Source organism: Tachysurus vachellii, chromosome 24 (assembly GCF_030014155.1).
Source record: "Tachysurus vachellii isolate PV-2020 chromosome 24, HZAU_Pvac_v1, whole genome shotgun sequence".
NCBI lineage: Eukaryota > Metazoa > Chordata > Actinopteri > Siluriformes > Bagridae > Tachysurus > Tachysurus vachellii.
Genome location: NC_083483.1, coordinates 14,783,715 through 14,806,314, shown reverse-complemented (window position 1 = coordinate 14,806,314; position 22,600 = coordinate 14,783,715). Strand labels below are relative to the sequence as shown.

General features: G+C 41.0%; 4 protein-coding genes across 5 annotated transcripts in view; 2 read left to right on the top strand and 2 right to left on the bottom strand.

The window, feature by feature from the left end:
* tnpo2b (transportin 2b) overlaps positions 1–956 on the bottom strand; it is a 13,148-nt gene extending 12,192 nt beyond the window's left edge. The window contains exon 1 of the mRNA XM_060861065.1: positions 736–956. The gene's annotated coding sequence lies outside the window, so the exon portion shown is untranslated. The remainder of the gene's footprint in view (positions 1–735) is intronic.
* A 170-nt stretch (positions 957–1,126) lies between these two features.
* Positions 1,127–3,422, top strand: dpy30 (dpy-30 histone methyltransferase complex regulatory subunit). Its single transcript, XM_060861068.1, has 5 exons — positions 1,127–1,239; positions 1,666–1,706; positions 1,819–1,866; positions 1,962–2,113; positions 3,228–3,422. Exons 1-5 carry the CDS (start codon positions 1,230–1,232, stop codon positions 3,298–3,300), a joined length of 324 nt encoding a protein of 107 aa, XP_060717051.1. The 5' UTR covers positions 1,127–1,229; the 3' UTR covers positions 3,301–3,422.
* A 12-nt stretch (positions 3,423–3,434) lies between these two features.
* Positions 3,435–12,293, bottom strand: psen2 (presenilin 2). Of its 2 annotated transcripts, none has more exons than XM_060861066.1 (11): positions 12,161–12,293; positions 11,134–11,282; positions 10,742–10,944; positions 10,520–10,661; positions 10,044–10,111; positions 8,551–8,771; positions 8,152–8,250; positions 7,795–7,848; positions 6,807–6,926; positions 6,601–6,716; positions 3,435–6,508 (listed from the first exon to the last, which is right to left on the bottom strand). In XM_060861066.1, the coding sequence occupies exons 2-11, from the start codon at positions 11,257–11,259 to the stop codon at positions 6,353–6,355; spliced, it is 1,305 nt and encodes a 434-aa protein (XP_060717049.1). In that variant the 5' UTR covers positions 11,260–11,282; positions 12,161–12,293; the 3' UTR covers positions 3,435–6,352. The 2 variants fall into 2 exon arrangements, with proteins under 2 accessions (XP_060717049.1, XP_060717050.1); XM_060861067.1 differs by having other exon boundaries at positions 6,807–6,920.
* A 1,514-nt stretch (positions 12,294–13,807) lies between these two features.
* On the top strand, positions 13,808–20,366 carry srd5a2a (steroid-5-alpha-reductase, alpha polypeptide 2a). The gene is made up of 5 exons (XM_060860796.1): positions 13,808–14,127; positions 17,018–17,181; positions 18,514–18,615; positions 18,724–18,874; positions 19,972–20,366. Exons 1-5 carry the CDS (start codon positions 13,850–13,852, stop codon positions 20,036–20,038), a joined length of 762 nt encoding a protein of 253 aa, XP_060716779.1. The 5' UTR covers positions 13,808–13,849; the 3' UTR covers positions 20,039–20,366.
* Positions 20,367–22,600: the final 2,234 nt, after the last annotated feature.

Here is a 22,600-nt window from a genome sequence, read left to right as displayed (position 1 = left end):
GAAACGCCCAAACTGTTGACTTTACTATCTTTGTAGGTTAATGTGTAATAATTGCCAGGTCGGACACCCCTCTGTCTCATTCGCACTCTGTTTATAAACCGGTCCGGGCTTTTATCAATAAACGAGAATTTCGCTTTAAATTTAAAAGCGAATGACCGACCGGGTTGTTAAAATAACCTAATTGTGTTTTCATCGCCACTCGGGTTGATTTGAATGTATACAAATCACGACGCTGCCCGGCTTTGAATCTGTGCAAGGCCGAAAAAAAAATAAAAAACAACATGGACGCTTTATTTTTTCCTCCCATCCGTATTCCGATAAATCTGCATCCTCGTCGTGGATTGGTTCGGGCTTCTTGACTGTCGTTCATTTCGTCCAATCGTCTTCCAGCGTTCCTCGGGATGGAGGCGGGGTTTCTGGGAATACGGGTGCGAAATAAAACCCGACGCCGAAGGGGGCCCTAATTTACGCTGTTTAGCTATTGGCTAACCTTGTTAGCTGGATATGAGACCTACGTAGGGATAATGTGTCAAAAAACCAGCCGATATGCGACGCCAAGTTAGTGACATAACTATAAAACATATAAACGACAAAAGACACAGAAAAAAAACATTGCATTCGTTGATTGCCTTCGAATCCAATTTGAAGAAGAGAGCTAGCTAGCTAGCTAGCCGAGGCTAATTCGGCTAGGTTAGCTAGCTATCATGTTGAAAGTGCCGCCAAAGGCGCTTTTACCTGATGTGCGGATTTTGTCAACACTTCTTATTCCTCTTTCTTCTTCTTTCGTGTGTCGGTGTTTGTCAGATTACAGTTTAGTTTAATAACTACTGTATGCGTTTAATCTCCAGTCTTATATCGTTATTCTCGTGAGATTGTTAGTTATTCAATCGCCAGCGCCTCTTTTTCTTTTCTTTTTTTTTTGTCTTTTACTACTGCGATTTTTTTTAGTATGGTGCATAGGCACGTAACGTGTCTACTTTCGGCTTCCGTACGTGACGCTATTTTTTTCCATCCAGCCAATCAGCAGCGTGTATTTCTGGTAAAGTTTGTCAAGCTTTGTCGGCCATTTCTAGAAGGTGACCTTAGTGTCGGGTCAAGTCTCGCGAGAGGTGCGAGTTGCCGTTGAAACGAACGGCTCGCTTTTGTAAATATCGCGAGATTTCACGTCGTGCTATTGCGTAATGCGTAAATTCTCGCGTGGAATTCTCGCGTAGAAACAAACAACAAACATGGCGGACGGTGAGTCTTAGTGTCTCATCAACAAACGAAATGTTAGTTATTCGGGTTATTTTGGAGTTACTGACAAACACGGTTGATGATTAGATTATTAAAAGATTCGTATGTTGTGAAAATTAAACGTTTTTAAATTAGCTAGCTTGCTAACGTCCAAGGAATTTAGTTAGCTAACAGTGCTAACTTTAGCCCATTGAATCCCGCCATTAAGCGGTTGCTAGTTAGACTTTATATTATTGCACCTTGACAACGTCGTACACAATAAGTCGATGTTAGCAAGCTAGTGTTTATTTAAGCAATACTTATTTCAAAGTAGTAGATATCTGGGAATGTTGTGAATAAAAATCCTCGCCTGTTTATTTAAAGTCAGAGCAATTTAATCTGAAGGATCATGATTTTTTTTCTTTCCTGTATTTATTTAAATGTTTCCAGACCACACAGATGCGGATCAGAGCATGGAAGGACACACACCTGTAAGTTATTCTAAACACTCAACATATAACATAAACAAATGAGAAGGTGGGGTGCCAAAACTTTTTCGCACTCACCCCATCGCTTAAGACGAGCACCTGTTTTTGTTTTCAGGTTGCAGAAAATCCCCATGCAGAGTACGGGCTGACAGAAAACATCCAGGTATCGCTTACTGAAAACTTAACGGCGGTGTGGTAGGAAATAATGCTGACTTCGTGTACGTTTCAGATCTCATGACGGCTCCTCTCGTGTTACAGAGAATAGTGGAGAGCGAGAAGGCGAACGCTGACAAAGTGCCCAAACAGAAGGTGGATCTGCAGACGCTACAGACTCTCCCCACACGAGCGTACCTGGATCAGACCGTGGTGCCCATCCTGCTTCAGGGCCTCTCGGTGCTCGCCAAGGAGCGGTGCGTTTCAGAGTCTTTGCCCGACACCTCATCAGCAGTGTTTCCACCTTTATGTATTACCAGGGGAAAGTAACTCATAAAGTCCTCCAGATGACACTCGCACGATTCATTTACGTGTTCCTTCCTGTTGCCTGAGGAAAGATGATTTTCTGAGGACATGAACAGAGTAGAATTTTATTAGAATTAGAAAGAATCTGTAACGTTATTTTTTATAGAATCATGGGGTGTTTGTCTATGGCACAACAAACTGTGTATTTACAAAATTCCGTCATTTCTATCAAGAACGTGGAAAAAAAGGAAGCAGTAGGGAGGAGTTAGGAAATTATATAAAGAGCAGTGGTGATCTGTGAGGGAATTGAAGAGTTTTGATCAGTGACTGGTTGCTAGGGAAAACGGTGATCAGTGACTGGTTGCTAGGGAAAACGGTGATCAGTGACTGGTTGCTAGGGAAAATGGTGATCAGTGACTGGTTGCTAGGGAAAACGGTGAGGTGGTGACTGGTTGCTAGGGAAAACTGTGAGGTGGTGACTGGTTGCTAGGGAAAACGGTGAGGTGGTGACTGCTTGCTAGGGAAAACGGTGAGGTGGTGACTGGTTGCTAGGGAAAACGGTGAGGTGGTGACTGCTTGCTAGGGAAAACGGTGAGGTGGTGCCTGGTTGCTAGGGAAAACGGTGAGGTGGTGACTGCTTGCTAGGGAAAACGGTGATCGGTGACTGGTTGCTGGAGCCAGTAGTGATCACTGATTGGTTGCTGAGTTAAATCCTCAGGCAAAATGCAGTCAAACTCTTTACACACTTCTGGTGATATGAGTGGGGGGGAAACGTACTCTTAACCAACCTGGAGAGCTGCATTGAGTGCAGAACCATCTCTAACGTCTCAGAAAGCTAGTTTTATTGCTGATCTTTTCTTTTTTTTTTTTTTTTTTCCATAAACATTGTGTTCTAAAAATAGTGGGTGGAGTCAATGTGCTTGTTTAGAAATGTGTGCAAGGGCTAAAGTTTTTCTCTTGGGTAATGATCATTACGCTATAGATGATAGAGCTGGATGTGAAATGCTGCAGTAAAAGACTCTCTCATTTCCACATTTAGTTTAAGTTCCGTTTTTCTTCCCACAGGCCTCCAAATCCCATCGAGTTTTTAGCGACATTCCTCCTGAAGAACAAGTCGCAGTTCGAGGACAGGAGTTAAGCTGACGGACGGATGAAGACGCCGATCGTCACTTGTTCTGATGTTTGCCGACTGTTAGTTTTTGTTTTTATATTTCTCCTTCACACTTGATTAAAAATGTTACAGCAGAAATACGACACCAAGCTTTGCCTGTAGGTTTAATAATTTATTGTCCTTGTCTTTTGGGTTGTTTACATTTTATTCTTACACAACATCAGTTCCACATGACAAACAAACCAGCGAGGAAACCTGGGGTTATATGTAAACATAGAAAAAGCAAAGTTTTACACAGGAATCTAGAAAATATGTGAATATTCTTCAGTGTATAATATAAAGACACTCTGCGTAGACAAAAACACCAAGCAGTTTCCAAGCACCGCCTTCAGTCAGGTTTATCATGTGTACTCATTTATCCTTCTTATATCTAAAACACTTCTCAACTTATTCCAGGCAGTAAATTACTGCAGAAAAGAAGAAAAGCTTAATTGATGATTGGTCGAAACCTCAATCCCAAATCAAGACGCTACACTAGTGGGTTTGTTATAGATCTTTATTTCCCAGCTGAAATGGAGAATTACGATTTGAAGTCTTAGAGGTTTCTCTCCTAAGCAGTTTACACCGGTGATTCTCTGATGTTTTGTAGTTTTAACTGGAAGATTAATTCTGCCTCAATGTTCATTCATTCATCTTCTACCGCTTATCCGAACTACCTCGGGTCACGGGGAGCCTGTGCATCTCAGGCGTCATCGGGCATCAAGGCAGGATACACCCTGGACGGAGTGCCAACCCATCACAGGGCACACACACACTCACATTCACTCACGCAATCACACACTACGGACAATTTTCCAGAGATGCCAATCAACCTACCATGCATGTCTTTGGACCGGGGGAGGAAACCAGAGTACCCGGAGGAAACCCCCGAGGCACGGGGAGAACATGCAAACTCCACACACACAAGGCGAGGTGTGAGGCGAACGTGCTAACCACTAAGCCACCGTGCCCCCCCTCAATGTTTATTATTTTATGTTATTCGGACGGTTCTTCAGAGCCGTAGAACCTTCTAGACCGGAAATTTCCTCGTATTTAATAAAGCTGTTATGAATCATAAAATGTTGATTTAACATTGATGGAAGGAGTTTACACTGGCAGAACTTTGTGTCAGTTAAGAGGTAAAGCTTGAAATCTTTTCCCAACATTTTCAGAACACACTGAGCTTTTTCTTTTTCTTTTGAAAACTGGTTTCAGGGACATTATACACCACTGAGCAGACAAAAATTCATTGTAATCATTGGCGATTGTTACGATACAAGAGAAGGGATAGGGTTTGTAGTATTGCCGTAACGATTCTCAGACCTTGACGCTGAGATGTTGTGAGCATCAGTTTCCACGGCATTCACTAAATTCCAGGGGTTTCGTTACCACGACGTAAAGTGGGTGTGTTTCCGGATGTCTTGGAAAAACGCCCTCTTTCAAAAAAAAAACAAAACAGCGTACTACGAAGGACAAAACAGTCATACTGGTAGATTTATTTTAGAAAACAAATAACTAAAAACTACGGTTAGGGTTAGATTATCAAATAGGCCACGCCTACCCGATGATGCAATATCTGTTACGCTGTTCTGAAATCCCTGGAATAAGAACATCCCCAGTTTCCACCTGTGAGTTGTGTAACGTAAACAAATGTATACAGCAAATTTCTGAAGTTGGACATAAACTTGGATTGGAGTTAGATTTTGGGAGTTTGTTATTTTTTTTTTACTTATTTTTTTGGACAACAGTGTTAATCTAAAGCGGTGTAATATTTTGGTGTTAGTTAGGAGTTATATTTAATAAAAGAAAATTAATTTACTTTTGTGCTAGAGTATATTCAATGCACAGAGAGAATAAACTCACAGAGAGTTTGTTACAAAGGCCAGAATTTGCAGTGTATGAAGAAATAAAACCTAAGCATTAAACGTGTTGCATTAAATCGTTTAATCGTCTAATTCAAACAAGGTTATTCACGTCGCGGTGACCGGTCCATGATAATGATAATTCAGCGATTTATTCTTAGTCGCAAATCGACTAAAAAGTAGAAAGAAACAAATATTTCGAGATCGTGAGCCGTTAAGACGTAAATACGCTGTAAATAGCACGAGCACAAAAACACATCTGTTTGTGAATTCAAAGATGTAAATACATAAATACACTTCAGGATTACATGAAACCTCTGAAAATAAAATGTAGCCGAGAAACGTTAGGCGCCTCAGAGTACTTCTTAGGGACGACGCAAATGTGGCTAAATAGCATCGGCAGTTTAGCCCCATAAAAGTCTGAACCTTTGCGGTCACCTCAGTCTGGTAATGTTATAATTCGTGATTCTTCTGTCTCTGTGTAATTGTGATATTTCATGATTTCTGAATCGATATCTGATGCGGTTAAGCTTTAACTAGTTTAATAATCATTCATGTTTAGGTGAACATTTCATTTTTCCTTCAAAGTTCCTTGGCAGAATCTGTGCGCTAAACTAACACGTGTTTTTACCTCATATAAATACCACAAGTTTTTTTTTTTTTTTTAGAGGGTTATTTAACCAAATCTTTCATTTTTGTTTAACAGTTTCCTGTTTTTTTTCTTTATTTGTACTTATTCGTTTTTTGAACGTTTGATTAATACGAATCGCTCAAATTTGTTATTATTTCCTAAAACATTTGCAGCTTAGAATCCGAATGCAATAAAATACTAAATTCTTAAAAATAAAGCATAGAAAAACCTTTGAAGAGCATCTGGAGGCCCAGAACAAACGCTCAGAGCCGAACCACCTGTGCACCAAACATTATCTGATCTAGGGTCAGCTGTTGCTTCTCGTATCCAAGTTATCAATCCGAATACGACAGACGAGAGCTGATCCCAGGTCAGGTCTTATTTTAAAAATCAACACAGGGCTACGTGTCTTTGTGAGTGTCTGGCGTCGGCGATCACCGGCAGGTCCTGCCTCCAGCGTTCTCCACGTACGAGGGTAAATAAAAGCCTTTGTCGTTATTCTCACATTCACGGATGCTGGTTGGGTGCTTATGGAGGTTCTCTGGGGTCAGATGTAGTACTGATGAGCTGCCAGGCTGTCCATGAACGGCTGCACCAGGTTGTCGGTGGAGAAGTAGAAGACAAGGCCAAAGGTAATGGAGATGGGCAGAGCCGGGAGAGCTTTCTTAAAGATGGCCAACAGCAAGAGAGTCAGGCACAGACCCTGCGGAGAGCCGAGTGACGCGTTCAGGTTCAGGTAAAACACTGTCTCAACACTGTGTGTGTGTGGGCGTGTGTGTGTGAGACGTTACTCACGATGAGAATGGCTACAAAGCAGGCGAGTGTGGTGTTCCAGTCGCCGCCGGTGGCTGCTGCTTTCCCCACCAGAACACTGTAGAAGATGAAGTCTCCTAATCCTAACTTCACTCCCCCTACACACACAAGCATGACCCCAGAAACATTCTGTGATTGACACTTAGGTTAATTCGATCACACCAACAACAACAACAACAAAATCTTACTGTCTTCCTCTAGCTCCTCCTCCTCAGGCTGGCTCCTACTCTGCCCTTGAACCGCCTGACCCTCAGGCTCCGCCCCTTCCCTCTCCACGGCCCTGTCGTCGCCATGAAGCGCTTCTTGATCTGAGGAACACATCGAACAGACGTATTAACGTATTATTTCCTTATTATAAGGTAATAGCTAATTTTTCTACGTTAAATCTCATTATTTGAACTTAATGACTGATCAGTTTAGCTTAATATCTCCATAATAACTTTCCGTCTTGTTTTTCAACGTAATATTTTTTTTTCTAACTTAATATTTATTTGTTAGTTATTTATTTATTTTAAATGATTCTCATTATAATTTCATGATGATGATTATTATTATTATTATTATCATCACTACTGCATTATTACTGCATACGAATGCTTTACATTAGATGTGTCTAATGTCAGGGGGTCACGGTGGTTTAGTGGTTAGCACGTTCGCCTCACACCTCCAGGGTTGGGGGTTCGATTCCCGCCTCCGCCTTGTGTGTGTGGAGTTTGCATGTTCTCCCAGTGCCTCGGGGGTTTCCTCCGGGTACTCCGGTTTCCTCCCCCGGTCCAAAGACAACAATGGTAGGTTGATTGGCATCTCTGGAAAATTGTCCGTAGTGTGTGATTGCGTGAGTGAATGAGTGTGTGTGTGTGTGTGTGCCCTGCGATGGGTTGGCACTCCGTCCCAGGGTGTATCCTGCCTTGATGCCCGATGACGCCTGAGATAGGCACAGGCGAGTGAGTGAGAGAATTATTTATTTATTTTAAATTATTCTCATTATAATTTAATTATTATTATTATTATTATTATTATTATCAGTACTGCATATGAATGTTTTAGATTAGATGTGTCTAATGTCAACTTAGACTTCACTGTCTATAGGAAGTCAAAGATATAATAATGAGTAACAAACAGACAGCACCGGAGTTTCCCGTCTGGTTATTTGTGCCGTAACAGACACTCACTCACCTGCGTTAGGAGCTGCAGACGGATTGGCCATTCCCACCATCCACACCATAGCAGCTGAGAAGAGAGGAGATTTATTTTGAAATGATTTTCTAGGTTTTGTTCAGTAAGACTAGATTAGCTGCAGCAGTGTGTTGGTTTCAGTGTGACTCAGACTAGTCACATGTCTGGAGATGAAAGACATTTCTCACTTTCTCACACACTGCAGACAAATATCCGGATTTTGTATTCACGGTCGTCCGATCACGTTACGGTACGGATCTTAAATCTTTTTTCTTTCCCCTTGAATATCCCCGAATCGGACGCCGGAGTTTGTCGGTCTGATCCGAGCGTGTTGTGTGTGACACTCGCGACACTCACACGAGTAGATAAGAGCTGGGAAGATGGGCTCGTTCCTCTCCTGCGCCGTCTCCACCAGCATCCTCAGAGGACCTTTAGGGCTCAGTACGGCTACCAGATCTGCAGCAAACGTCAAACATTTAAGATATCAAAAGTTTACACACCCCCGTCAAGGTGTGAGGAAAAGAAAAACAAAAACAAGATAAAATCAAATCACTTTTCACACTCGCAGCATACAAAAAACAATCAGTGAACTAAAAAAAGAAAAGGTTACAAAGCTGATACAGAGAATTAATCAACACCTTCCGACCAATCAGAGTTCAGCAGCACCGTGGTGTCTTTTGGTTTTTTACTTTTCCTTCCAGGTTAATAAACAGGAAACAGTCGCCTTCTCATGTTTGTGCTATAAGCTCAGCTCACCATAGATAGAGATCCCGGCCAGGATGACCCATGCAGACCACTCCGGCAGGTATTTGATGAAGATGAGGGCCATGAGAGAGCTGACCATGATGAGGTAGGCTTGCTGTAGCTGAAGAGGACCTTTCCAGTGGATACAGATCATCCCCACCGCCCCGAAGTTCCAGATAATCATGGCCACCGTCGGGTAGTCCATCGCCACATTGTACGTCCTGAACACCTCCCTGTGGACGGAGAGAAAAGATTAACAGAACCTACGACTTCAGACCACGTGATTAGTCACCAACCTGATTAGTGTAAACTGGTTAACAGGTTTAATTGGTGTCTCTGATGAAGACGCCGGTCTTTGATTAGCTCCAGATTATCACCCTGTCAGAGACTCAGCACTTTAAAGAGCATCAGCAAAAAAACAAATCCTTTATAGATAAAAATGATCAGCTGTGTTTTAACAAGTGGACGGAGCTCAATTTCTGAACCAGAAAAAAAAATGATGAAGAAATGATTTCATTTGAGATATTTACAGAGGAATCTGACCTCAGATCAGTCACAGACGATTCCTCCTGAATATGGTTTCAACAGAAGTCCTTACACACAGAGGTTTCCATGGATACATCTCTGATATACAGAACATTCTAGATGATGTATGAGTTGATATCAAGAAATATTTGTTGTATTACACACACAGCTCTGTGGCACTACAGATCTTTACTAACACAAAATAATGAAAAAAAATGAACCATGAGTCGTGAAAGACGCATCATAACACACACACAGGCACACACACACAGGCACACACACACTCACACACACACACACTCTCACACACACACTTAGACACACACTTAGACACACACACACACTTAGACGCACACACACTTAGACGCACACACACTTAGACGCACACACACTTAGACGCACACACACTTAGACGCACACACACTTAGACGCACACACACTTAGACGCACACACACTTAGACGCACACACACACTTAGACGCACACACACACTTAGACGCACACACACACTTAGACGCACACACACACTTAGACGCACACACACACTTAGACGCACACACACACACACTTAGACGCACACACACACACACTTAGACGCACACACACACACACTTAGACGCACACACACACACTTAGACGCACACACACACACTTAGACGCACACACACAGACACACACACACACTTAGACACACACACACACTTAGAGACACACACACACTTAGAGACACACACACACTTAGAGACACACACACACTTAGAGACACACACACAGAGACACACACACAGAGACACACACACAGAGACACACACACAGAGACACACACACAGAGACACACACACAGAGACACACACACACGCTCGCACGCACACACGCGCTCGCACACAGACATGCATGCACACTACATATGTACACTTACACACACTCAGACACACAGAGACCTATTTATTTTTTCTGAAGTGAAGGAAAATGTGACTTACTCCAGATACATGTAACTGAACCAGAATAGCAGCATCAGGGAGGAGAGCATTAGCCAGCCATGGATAAACTGCCAACAGAACACACACACACACACACACACACACACACAGTCTGATCACAGTGATAGAGACTGGACCGTGGGTATAATCTGAAATCAGGATGTCTGAAAAGAGGTGGACTGTAGAGTGCTATAGAAGTAAAAGGAAAATATGAAATATATAAAATGTAAACAAATGTGTAATTTTATTTACAAATAAATTTTATTTATTTATTTATTTACTAATTATAAATATAGAAAAATATATCTATGTATTGCATTTTTATGCTCACAATATTGTTATTAATTCATAAAATCAGTTAAAAGTAAATACTAATTTTTTGAGTATTTCCTCAAGCCAAAGAGTTAGAGAAAGAGAGAGAGAGAGAGAGGGAGAGAGAGAGAGAGAGAGCGAGAGGGGAAAAGGAGGAGCTTCACCTTGTAGCAGCGATACTTATAGAGCAGCACCAAGAAGATGGTCATGACCACGATCACGCTGATCATCACAATGGTGTTGAGGAACGACGACAGCAGCCTCTCGCCCACGGTGTTCGGGTCCTCAGGGAAAGGCGTGTAAATGCTAAAAAAAAAACAAAAAAACGTTAAAGAATCAATTCCAGAAACCAGTCTGGATACGGCGTTTAATGATACGATACGTACAGGTGCTGGCCATTTTTCTCAGTGTAGAAGCTGACGGATTTGATGGTCGCCACGACGACCACCATGCAGAGCGTCACAGGGATGAAGAGCATGATGACGTGTTTTGCGCCGTACTTCAGCGTCAGTTCCTCGTCCTCACCGTCCTGAACAGCATCGCGGGGACCTTGCATAGAGTCTGTCGAGTCGGAGCTGACGGGCCGATGCTGACAGGAACACGGTGGAGGTCATCACACACACATACACACGCATGGAACAATAGCACTTTTTAGCACTTAGGTTTTTGTGACATTTTGGGTTTTCTTCCGTTAAAAAAAGAAAGAAAGAAAAATACAGGAGAGCAGGTCGGCCCTCGGCCGGTGTGTGTGTGTGCGTTCGCTTCTCACCACACTCACCCGGGTGGCGTCGGCGTCCCGGGGCGAGTCACGCTGCCCGTCATACGGCTGCACACACGGACTCTCTGTGCTCATGAGTGCCGTCCTCTCGTTACACGAGTCCTCGTCGCTCTCTGAGGTGTTCATGAACGACCTGCGGATGCAAAAGCCTCCAAAAAAAAAAAGTTAGGAATAAGATCTAGCCTCATAAATGACCTCAGAGATTTCAAATGTTTATTAAACAGAACAACTTCACCTTATAACCAGCTGAACACATGATAGCTTTATTTCTGTGCCCAGTGTTTCATCTCATACACGTTATCAAAATATAATAAATTACTTTGGTGCGTAATATTCCTGCGAACCTTTCCATATATCGTTTTTTTCTGCGTTCATCCGTATTAACATCCAGCACTGTATGTTTATCCTCACCAGCATTCATACTCTATATCTATCTATTCGTATTATAGTCCATACCGTGTAAATGTCGCCCCACATACAATACGTATGCGTTTATGTCTTTTACCGCTGTATCGATTCCGTTATTTTAAATGTCCGTGTTATCATCAATAACATCCATGTTTATCTGTAGTGTCTTCTGAGATATCACAACTAGGTTATGAATTGTATTTTGGCCAAGACCATGGCAATAAAATCAAGACTCGATTGTCTATGTTTTGCTCTTTCCACAAATGTGTCATGTATCGTGTGAATATTTTCAGGATGTATCGAGAGAAGTATCGCGATGTGACAGCGCCAAATCATCGCCCAGCCCTCGAGCCTGTTTACCAAACTGTATGTTTTTCAACTAAACGAAGGTTCAAATGTGTTACGTTGTTCATCCAAAAGGTCGACTGTAGTTCGTGTGGTCATCACCTGACCTTCTGATCTCAGCCAAAGGAATTATAACTCAGTGTTTATCCTTCAGTTTAAATGAAGTGTCTCAGTCTCTTTAGGAAAGTTTACTGCTTAAAGATCTGCGGATGCAAACTGCAAATAGTTTACAGGTTAAGGTGTAAAGCGCTAAGAAAAGAGCATACACACTTACCTAAATGTGACAATATGCGGGAAAAAGCGCAGAATTTGCGGTAAATCTGCGAGACGCTCGAACCCGAAACCGACACACCGGGAAAACTAAACAGGAAGTGATGCACCAATCAGCTGATCGCTCCACAGCACGTGACACTAGTCTCTCTCTCTCTCACTCACTCACACACACATATACACTCACATACACACACAGACACTCACTCACACTTAGACACACACACAGACACAAACACACACACACTCATTCACACTTAGACACATACGCACACACTCACAGACACAAACACACACTCACTCACACTTAGACACACACACACTCACAGACACACACACAGACACAAACACACACACTCACACTTAGACACACATGCACACACTCACTCACACTTAGACACATACGCACACACTCACAGACACAAACACACACTCACTCACACTTAGACACACACACACTCACAGACACAAACATTACTTGACGTCATCAACATCGTCCAATTGTAGAAGTAAATAAAACAGTAGATGGCACTGAAGTGTTTTTATTTATTTATTTTTCCATAAATCAGGCTGACAGGTTCTTACAAGAGAGACGCCATTTATAGCGGATAAAGAGTAGATGGAGTTTATATCACTGTGTGCATCAGAGGATGTCAGTCAACTTTAGCAGCCAAAAAGCAGAAGGGTTTGTTAGACACTCAGCATTTTCTCAGCCATGGAGTAACATATAGCAATAAATATTTCATCCACTCTTTACCTGCTTGAGCAGATTCAGTAAAAACTACCAAACTGAACAAAAGAATTAAATCCATCCATAAAGTAATTATACCAAACGTCACACCGACTAGGCTACCAACTATTATTATCCTGAGGCTGTGGAGTATTTTGATAAAACTATTATTAAACACACACACACACACACACACACACACACACACTATATATATATATATATATATATATATATTACACCATAACAATAATAGTTTTTTAAAGGACACTACATAATATTCTGTGTCCACCGTTATAACTTTTGGTCTCTGAGAGATTTATTTATTTATTATTTTTAGCTTCATTGAAAAGGTGCAGGTTTTTTGTTGATATCCTGAATAATGTCAACTACAACAAGGGCTGAAGCTTTATTTCTCTTCCAGAGTCATGGAACAGCTTTCTAATTCCTCGGTCTCAGAGTTTATGTCTGGGCTGAAAACATGTTTGTTTTGAGTTAATAATCTAAGTTAATAAACCTCCTGACCTGATTACGTCTATGTTCTCATCAAAAGCAAAACACTTTCAGTTTTAATGACTCTAGACCAAGACGTGTAGTCAAAGTCGGATAGACATCTTTTGCTTGACTTCCTGTATGTTAAAGACCTGCCTGCAAGCCATGTGATGTGCTTTACAGGATGTTTTCAGCAGATCCTGCAGTACAGGCTGCCAGAATGCTGTATTACAGGATTGGACTGAAAATGGGTTTGATTTAAATGAACAGATTGACTCAATTACTTCAGGGCTACATTGCACTCTTTCACTCTTTTCCTTAAAAGAAAAATATTCCTCTTGACGTTATCTTATCTCTTCAGCAGCTTTGCGCAGCAGATCCCAGTGGTGGTTGGTTATTTCCTCGTAGTAAGGAAAGGGGAGGGCGCACAACATATAATGCGTTAAAGTGCCCGAGTCAGGACATGCCATCATGCAGTGCATGGAGAGAAGCGTGTGTTTCATGAGCTGGAGTTTTATCATCGGCGGTGTTCTTTATTTCTTCCGCCAGGTGAAGGTTAACACGCAGTACGGGCGCTATGTGGAAACCATAAAAGCTCCTGGTGTGATGGTGCCCTCGAAGATGGCCTGGTTCATCCAGGAACTGCCCTCGGTGTTAATTCCAGTGTTTCTGCTCCTCACCACAGACACGTTACACGGCCTGGGACGCAATGTTCTTCTCTGGACCTTCTGTTTGCACTACTTCCATAGGTAAGATCCAGAATACAATCCGGTTAAACCATGCGCTCTTATTTCTAACCTTACTAACGTAGAAAAAAACTAAAATTCGTACGCTTTTAGACAATTACAGGTAATAGTGTCCGAGATCTCTATCACAACCAGCACAATGATTATATAGCACTAAACAAACAAACAAACAAACAAAACAACAAAATAGACAATGAACAGTAACTCTGAGAAAACATGTTAAAAATATACTGTAAACTAAAAAGCATGAATTAAAAACTTAATCTTCATTTTCATGCTGAAATAAAAGGAATATTTCTAATGAGTAAAAGAAATCCATCTTTATCCATCTTTATCTTTATATCAGATCATAATGTCCTTGCTCTGTGCTCACAATACTACGGTGGCCGAGAAATGCAAAACAAATTAACAAATCCGAAAAAACACATTAACAAACCCGAAAACACATTAACAAATCCGAAAACACATTAACAAATCCGAAAACACATTAACAAATCCAAAAACAAATCCGAAAACACATTAACAAATCCGAAAACACATTAACAAACCCGAAAACACATTAACAAATCCGAAAACACATTAACAAATCCGAAAACACATTAACAAATCCAAAAACAAATCCGAAAACACATTAACAAATCCGAAAACAAATTAACAAATCCGAAAACACTAACAAATCCGAAAACACATTCACAAATCCAAAAACAAATCCGAAAACAAATTAACAAATCCGAAAACAAATCCGAAAACACATTAACAAATCCGAAAACAAATCAACAAATCCGAAAACAAATCCGAAAACACATTAACAAATCCGAAAACACATTAACAAATCTGAAAACAAATTAACAAATCCGAAAACAAATCCGAAAACGCATTAACAAATCTGAAAACACATTAACAAATCTGAAAACAAATTAACAAATCCGAAAACAAATCCGAAAACACATTAACAAATCTGAAAACACATTAACAAATCTGAAAACACATTAACAAATCCGAAAACACATTAATAAATCCGAAAACAAATCCGGAAACACATTAACAAATTTGAAAACACATTAACAAATCCGAAAACAAATTAACAAATCCGAAAACACATTAACAAACCCGAAAACACATTAACAAATCCGAAAACACATTAACAAATCCAAAAACAAATCCGAAAACACATTAACAAATCCAAAAACAAATCCGAAAACACATTAACAAATCCGAAAACACATTCACAAATCCAAAAACAAATCCGAAAACACATTAACAAATCCGAAAACAAATTAACAAATCCGAAAACAAATCCGAAAACACATTAACAAATCCGAAAACACATTAACAAATCCGAAAACAAATTAACAAATCCGAAAACAAATCCGAAAACACATTAACAAATCTGAAAACACAGTAACAAATCTGAAAACACAGTAACAAATCTGAAAACACATTAACAAATCCGAAAACACATTAACAAATCCGAAAACACATTAACAAATCTGAAAACACATTAACAAATCCGAAAACAAATCCGAAAACACATTAACAAATCTGAAAACACATTAACAAATCCGAAAACAAATCCGAAAACACATTAACAAATCTGAAAACACATTAACAAATCCGAAAACAAATCCGAAAACACATTAACAAATCTGAAAATACATTAACAAATCAGAAAACACAATGACATTTCAGACAACCCGGAAGCGGTTGGTATAGTTTGTGATTGGACAAGACACCTGTCACTCAAGGTATACATGCAGTTCAACAGTCTGTCGCAGGGAAAAGTTGGAATGGATGGATGGAATGGATTACTGTGGATTAATTCTGTTATTTTCTTATCTTTAAACGGAGAACTTTACACATTACACATAAGATTCCATACCTGTATATCTTGAGTGACAGGTGTCTTGTCCAATGATCGGTAAGTTTCCATTCAAAAACGATACACTACCGTTTCCGTGTTGTCTGACTTGTCGTTGTGTTTTGGGACTTGTTAATGTGTTTTGGGATTTGTTAATTTGTTTTCGGATTTGTTCATTTGTTTTGCACTTCTCGGCCACCATACAATACAGATGATTTCATTTTACTGTTACATTTGGAAGTAATGTTAGGGGGTTTGAGTCTCGGGCCGGCCACGACTGAGGTGCCCTTGAGCAAGGCTCCGAACCCCCCAACTGCAATCTGCTTTGGGTGTGTGTTCACGGTGTGTGTGTTCACTGCTGTGTGTGTGCACTTTGGATTGGTTAAATGCAAAGGACGAATTCCGAGTATGGGTCACTGTACGTAGCCGTATGTCACGTCACATAAGTTAATGTGTAAGTCAGTGCTGAGAGACCCCAGAGGCTGCTATAACACTTTGAGAACATTATTGAATTTAGAAGACCGCTCAATGGAAGAGTTAAATATAACAAAACATGCTAGAAGTAAGTGTTATTATTAAAATGAACTCTAACCCTAATAGCATCATTTCTCATTCTCTTGTAGGTTTTCATTGGGTTCTTTGGTTTTTCTCTCCACAGTCCGACAACGCATAGCTCGGTGGATCGGCTATGCTTAAGTCGTTCCACCTGTTCCTGTCCTAAGTTCTTTGGATTTTCACCTTCTATCACCAGTCGTGTTGATCAGACATACACTAGAGAGAGAGAGAGAGCAAGCGAGAGTTTTCTAAATGTTTCTGAACATGAAACCTGATCATGTTCATGTTAAATGCCTTTAGCAGTAAACCTGCCCGTGTCATCTTGAAACGGCTTTACGTCTAAGTTTAGGCAGGAAATTTGGTGGGGAAAAATGACAAACCCATGTAAAATGTCTCATGGATGGATTTAACACGTGTTTTTTTGTTTGCTTTGTTGGTTTTAACTTTTACTTGTTTTTTTTTTTTTTTGTGTCCCTCCAGGACGTTCATCTACTCTCTGCTGAATAAAGGCCGGCCTTGTCCGCTGTTCATCATGGTATCGGCCGTGGTCTTCTGCTCTCTGAACGGCTTCCTTCAGGGACACTACATGCTCCACTGCGCTCACTACGACGACTTCTGGCACAGGGACGTACGCTTCATAGTGGGTGAGCGCGTAGGGCCCGCAGTGAAGGCACTAAATTACATGTTGATACAGATGTTGATGCATCTCACTGCATACTGTTAATATTAATGCCATTTCAATCGTTATCCACAGTTACATTCAATTTGCACATTTTTAATATTACTGCTGCTGCTATTACCTTCTACAGTGGGATGAAATTTGTTCACATATTTTTATAAATTTTTATGTTTATATTACACATTGTTTTGCACATAAGTAATATATAAAGTCAACATTGTACACTTGTACATACAGATAAGAGTCTATTTCTATATTTACATAGTCTATCTGTTGCATAGTTTTTTTTTAAATTATGTTTGTGTTTGTATTTATGTGTGTTTGATTTTTACTTTATATATTTATTTATTTGTTTATTTATTTATGTACTTGTTGGGCGTTCACTGTGAACAGCGAAGAAATAATTTCATTGTACTGGGAAACTTGTTTCCTTTCTGTGGATATGAGAAACTTTTTAAATCTAAATCTAAGTACCGATGACACAATTATCTTATCGTTAGTCTTATCGTTTTCAGATACGTTGTTCCTGAAACTGTGACCTTTTACCAGATGAAGCAAAGTTACACTTTCTGATGTTTTATCGTTTTTATAGTGACCACTCGTTTGCAGTATGACAAATCAGCGAGTTGGTTAAAAACCTTTGTAAATGTTGAAACACTGAAGGAAAGGTTTATTTGATAGATAGTGAAGGAGTCTCTGGTGTCAGCTTTAAGTTTTTTCAAAAATCTTGATCTTGAAAAAAATGATCTTGAGTTCTTTCTGCTATAAGAGAACTGAAACATGTAACTGCTCCAGCACGCTGCTTACATCGGTGTTAATTATCTTGAAATAACAACAAAAGGCAGAACTTTGTATTATTTTTTGCTTACATAAGCCACTCCCCTAAGTTCTGTCTGTGACCTCTGTTTTAATCATTCATCTGTTACAGACCACGTTCTTCTTGGTTCTAGGTTATTAACCATGTTGTTGCAATTTTACAAAGACATCCAGTATTCCCTCAGCTCTATAGATGTTCTTTCTTTGTCCATCTTTTCCTCTGTTACTCATTGACACCCTTTTGCACAACGGCTAAAAAATTATCTGTTGATAATTTATGACCTTTGGCCCACGGCCATTTTCTTTCTCATTGTAAATCTGACTAAATCCTCAGTATGTGCTGAACACCAAGATCTGCTCAAATGTCACTTTTTTTTAAAAGCAATTCCATGTGTGTTTCCTGAAACTTGAATTTTTACATGTGTCTGGTGGATTGAATGATGAGACATTTAATATTGATGTATTATGTATTTGTGTGCAGGTCTGTTAATGTTCTTCTCAGGAATGGCCATCAACATCCACAGTGATCACATCCTGAGGAACCTCAGAAAGCCAGGAGAGATTACTTACAAAATCCCTGAGGGTAAACACACACACACACACAAACTAATTAAATGATGTATGGATTTTCACATGGTCTCGTTTGTGTGTGGGTGTGTGTGGGTGGGTGTGTGTGTGTGTCTGTTCTCAGGAGGAATGTTCGAGTTGGTGTCTGGTGCTAACTTTTTTGGTGAGATATTAGAGTGGTGTGGTTATGCCATTGCTACATGGTCTCTGCCCACATTCTCCTTTGCTTTCTTCACCGTCTGCTCCATCGGACCCCGAGCTTATCACCACCACAGGTACTGTATGGGTTCAATGAACCAGTGGAGGGGGGAGGGGTCTGACAAAGGAACCAGTGGAGGGGGGAGGGGTCTGCCACAGGAACCAGTGGAGGGGGAGGGGTCTGCCACAGAAACCAGTGGATTGGGGAAGGGTCTGTCACAGGAACCAGTGGGTGGGAGGGATCTATCACAGGAACCAGTGGATTGGGGAGGGGCCTGACAAATAAAGCAGTGGAGGGAGGAGGGGTCTGCCACAGGAACCAGTGGAGGGGGGAGGGGTCTGCCACAGGAACCAGTGTGTGTGTGTGTGTGTGGGGGGGGGGGGGGGTGAATAGTGTAATGCAACAATAATAATACAATAGAAAATCTGAGAGATACATTCAATTAAATTTATTTGTATACGCTTTAAACAATTCACATTGTATCAAAGCAACTTTATAGACGTATAAAAACCGAATAAACTTTATAGACGTATAAAAACCGAAAAAAAAATGTTAAGTTTAAAATGAAGTTACTATTCATCAATAACATTTATCCTTAATGACCCCGAAAGCCTGAGGTGATGATGGCAAGGAGGATGACATGAGGAAGAGACTTTGAGAGGAACCAGACTAAGAGGGAAATGAGTAGCACCATGTGCAAATAAATAATAATACAATTAATAAAATCAACTTATTATAAGGGGGGCACGGTGGCTTAGTGGTTAGCACGTTCGCCTCACACCTCCAGGGTCGGGGTTCGATTCCCGCCTCCACCTTGTGTGTGTGGAGTTTGCATGTTCTCCCCGTGCCTCGGGGGTTTCCTCCGGGTACTCCGGTTTCCTCCCCCGGTCCAAAGACATGCATGGTAGGTTGATTGGCATCTCTGGAAAATTGTCCCTAGTGTGTGATTGCGTGAGTGAATGAGAGTGTGTGTGTGCCCTGCGATGGGTTGGCACTCCGTCCAGGGTGTATCCTGCCTTGATGCCCAATGACGCCTGAGATAGGCACAGGCTCCCCGTGACCCGAGGTAGTTCGGATAAGCGGTAGAAGATGAATGAATGAACTTATTATAAATAAACTGTCATGTGTGCTTTAGTAAAGGTTTGATGTGAAAATTCTCATCAACACTTGTAGGTACTACGTCAAGAAGTTCGACAATTACCCAAAATCCAGGAAGGCTGTGATCCCATTTCTCCTCTAACAGCAGCAGCGGGAGGTTTGAGGTTCTCTGTGTGTCTCTGAAACCCCAAACCGGTCGTTTCTGGATCGGCAATGAAGGATCGGAATCTCTTTTTTAAGAGATTTTTTATAGATCAGATTTTAGAGGATAAGAAAAGACTTGGTTTTAATCTGATATTAATTCTGGTGACTTCTGTAACTTCTGTACCTTTTATTTCTTGTCCTGGCCTAATTTCATAGGAATTTGTATTTTATTAATTTTGCTACCTATATGATCTTCATCATAACACATTGAGCTATATGCTATGTATGAAATGTGTGATACAAAATAAAGAGTTTTTTCCTGCTTCCATCTGCCATTTTGCGATGGCAAACACTGTGGTATTTTATTCTAACTTAATTTGTGCAGCGTATAATTAGTGTGTTTATATTTAGCTGTTAAAAGCAGACTGACACTCGGTTAATTCCCTACAGTGTAGGAGGTGTGGCCTCTGATTCAGTTAGTGTAGGAGGCGTGGCCTCTGGTTCAGTTACAGTGTAGGAGGCGTGGCCTCTGATTCAGATACAGTGTAGGAGGCATGACCTCTGATTCAATTACAACGTAGGAGGCATGGCCTCTGATTTCTGTTAGTGTAGGAGGCATGGCCTCTGAATCAGTTAGAGTATAGGAGGCGTGGCCTCTGATTCAGTTAGTGTAGGAGGCGTGGCCTCTGATTCAGTTAGAGTGTAGGAGGCGTGGCCTCTGAATCAGTTACAGTGTAGGAGGCGTGGCCTCTGATTCAGTTACAGTGTAGGAGGCGTGGCCTCTGATTCAGTTACAGTATAGGAGGGCGTGGCCTCTGATTGAGTTACAGTTTCTGGTGTAATCTGGTTGTATTATTTTTTAAAAGAACTCAAACACCACAAATTCATTTAATATCTTTATCCTCAGCCTCACACACATTACAGCCTGTTAAGAGTTAATGATTACAAAATAAAACCAATTTGTGATCTGAAACAACACACATTCACCACACAGTCATATGAAAAGCAGCAGTGGATTAAAACATCCATAAATCTGAACTCAGTATCAGTTCTGTCCTCTGTGTCCTTTGAGCTGCAGCTCGCTGTGGACCGACTTCTTCATCACCTTCTGCAGGATCCATGTGCCTAAATGGAGGCCAAGGAACGATCCACCTGCAACCCACATCCAGTTCTTCCTCAGCCAGCTGGCGTTCTTCATCCTCACTCACCGTACACACACAGCACTGACACAATACAAGGAGAGAGAGGAAAAAAACCCAAACAATTAATTCCATAATTAATTAGCTGATTAGACCTGTGAGCTCTATGAGTGGGTGTGGCCTAATTTTCTAATGAGCAAAGCCTAGTGTCTGAGTCTCTCAGCGATACGATTGTTTATGGTGACACAAACACAGTCTTTACCCAGGGCTGGTGCTGCCCACTCAACACTAAAAGTCTAATTGTATCTGTGGCCTTAATGTCAATTATTTCATAGCAATTAAAATTTCATCATTTTGCAATTTGATCAAATATAACAACAGGGGAGGGGTCCTGGGACGCTGTGAAAGTGAAAATAGTGAATATTGCAAAACAAATATGTAGAGAAAAAAACTGAAAATGTTAACCTTAAAAAAAAAGTTGTAAAAAACAACAATAAAGCAACAAACAAACTGATGAACACGTTCATGGGTGATTAGGGTTTTTAGAAATTGATAGAATGTGGATTTGTAATAATCCTCTGTCTCTGTGTCTTTCTCTGTCTCTCTCTCTCTGTCGGTCTCTGTGTGTGTCTGTGTCTCTTGCTCTCTCTCTCTCTCTGTGCGTCTCTCTCTCTCTGTGTGTCTCTCTCTGTCTCTCTCTCTTTGTGTGTCTCTTTCTGTGTCTCTGTGTGTGTCTCTCTCTCTCTGTTGCCTCATCTCGATGTGTGTCTCTCTCTCTCTCTCTCTCTCTCTCTCTGTGTGTGTGTCTCTCTCTCTCCGTGTCCCTCTCTCTCTCCGTGTCTCTCTCTCTCTCTCTCTCCGTGTCTCTCTCTCTCTCTCTCTCTCTCTGCTGCCTAATCTCGATGTGTGCGTGAATCCACCTAATAACGCTCTTTATTATTTCATACTAGAACATCTTAGTGTTTGTGAGATGAGCAGGAAGCCTACATGTGAACTCCGTCTGTTATTCCTCTGTCTTGCTCTCCCTCTTCTTCCTGCTAGGTTCTGGGAGAGGAGGCAGAGGCGCAGGAGACACGTAGGACACAATGCCTGGCTCGGGAGTGAAGTCGTCTCTGTTGTGGCGAAGGAGCGGGTTTGATTTGATCAAGTACCAGCCCCAGTGGATAAAGCCGAGGCCTGAGCCCATCACTATCAGAACCTTGTAATTTAGCCAGAAGCTCCGAAGCCTGCTCATGGTCACGGCTGTAAAAGAGAGAGAGAGAGATAGACAGAGAGAGAGATGAATGATTTTTTTTCTTTATAACTACACCAATAAAAATGTCCCTCTGGCAGAAGCAACACCAGCAGCAGCAGCAGCAGCTTCTCACAATAACAACAGAAATACAACAAAAACTATTATTAAATATTACAAATATTACACA

What these genes read in the sequence shown, in the direction of transcription:
- dpy30 (XM_060861068.1), top strand. An exon ending in GCATGGAAGGACACACACCT is followed by an intron (nt 1,707 to 1,818) that starts GTAAGTTATTCT and finishes TTTTGTTTTCAG; the next exon opens with GTTGCAGAAAATCCCCATGC. An exon ending in TCGGTGCTCGCCAAGGAGCG is followed by an intron (nt 2,114 to 3,227) that starts GTGCGTTTCAGA and finishes TTCTTCCCACAG; the next exon opens with GCCTCCAAATCCCATCGAGT.
- psen2 (XM_060861066.1), bottom strand. Translation starts at nt 11,259, where the DNA reads ATGAACACCTCAGAGAGCGACGAGGACTCGTGTAACGAGAGGACGGCA. An exon ending in GGGACGCCGACGCCACCCGG is followed by an intron (nt 10,945 to 11,133) that starts GTGAGTGTGGTG and finishes TGTTCCTGTCAG; the next exon opens with CATCGGCCCGTCAGCTCCGA. An exon ending in GGCCGGGATCTCTATCTATG is followed by an intron (nt 8,251 to 8,550) that starts GTGAGCTGAGCT and finishes CGTTTGCTGCAG; the next exon opens with ATCTGGTAGCCGTACTGAGC.
- srd5a2a (XM_060860796.1), top strand. Translation starts at nt 13,850, where the DNA reads ATGCAGTGCATGGAGAGAAGCGTGTGTTTCATGAGCTGGAGTTTTATC. An exon ending in GGACGTACGCTTCATAGTGG is followed by an intron (nt 17,182 to 18,513) that starts GTGAGCGCGTAG and finishes ATTTGTGTGCAG; the next exon opens with GTCTGTTAATGTTCTTCTCA. An exon ending in TACTTACAAAATCCCTGAGG is followed by an intron (nt 18,616 to 18,723) that starts GTAAACACACAC and finishes GTCTGTTCTCAG; the next exon opens with GAGGAATGTTCGAGTTGGTG.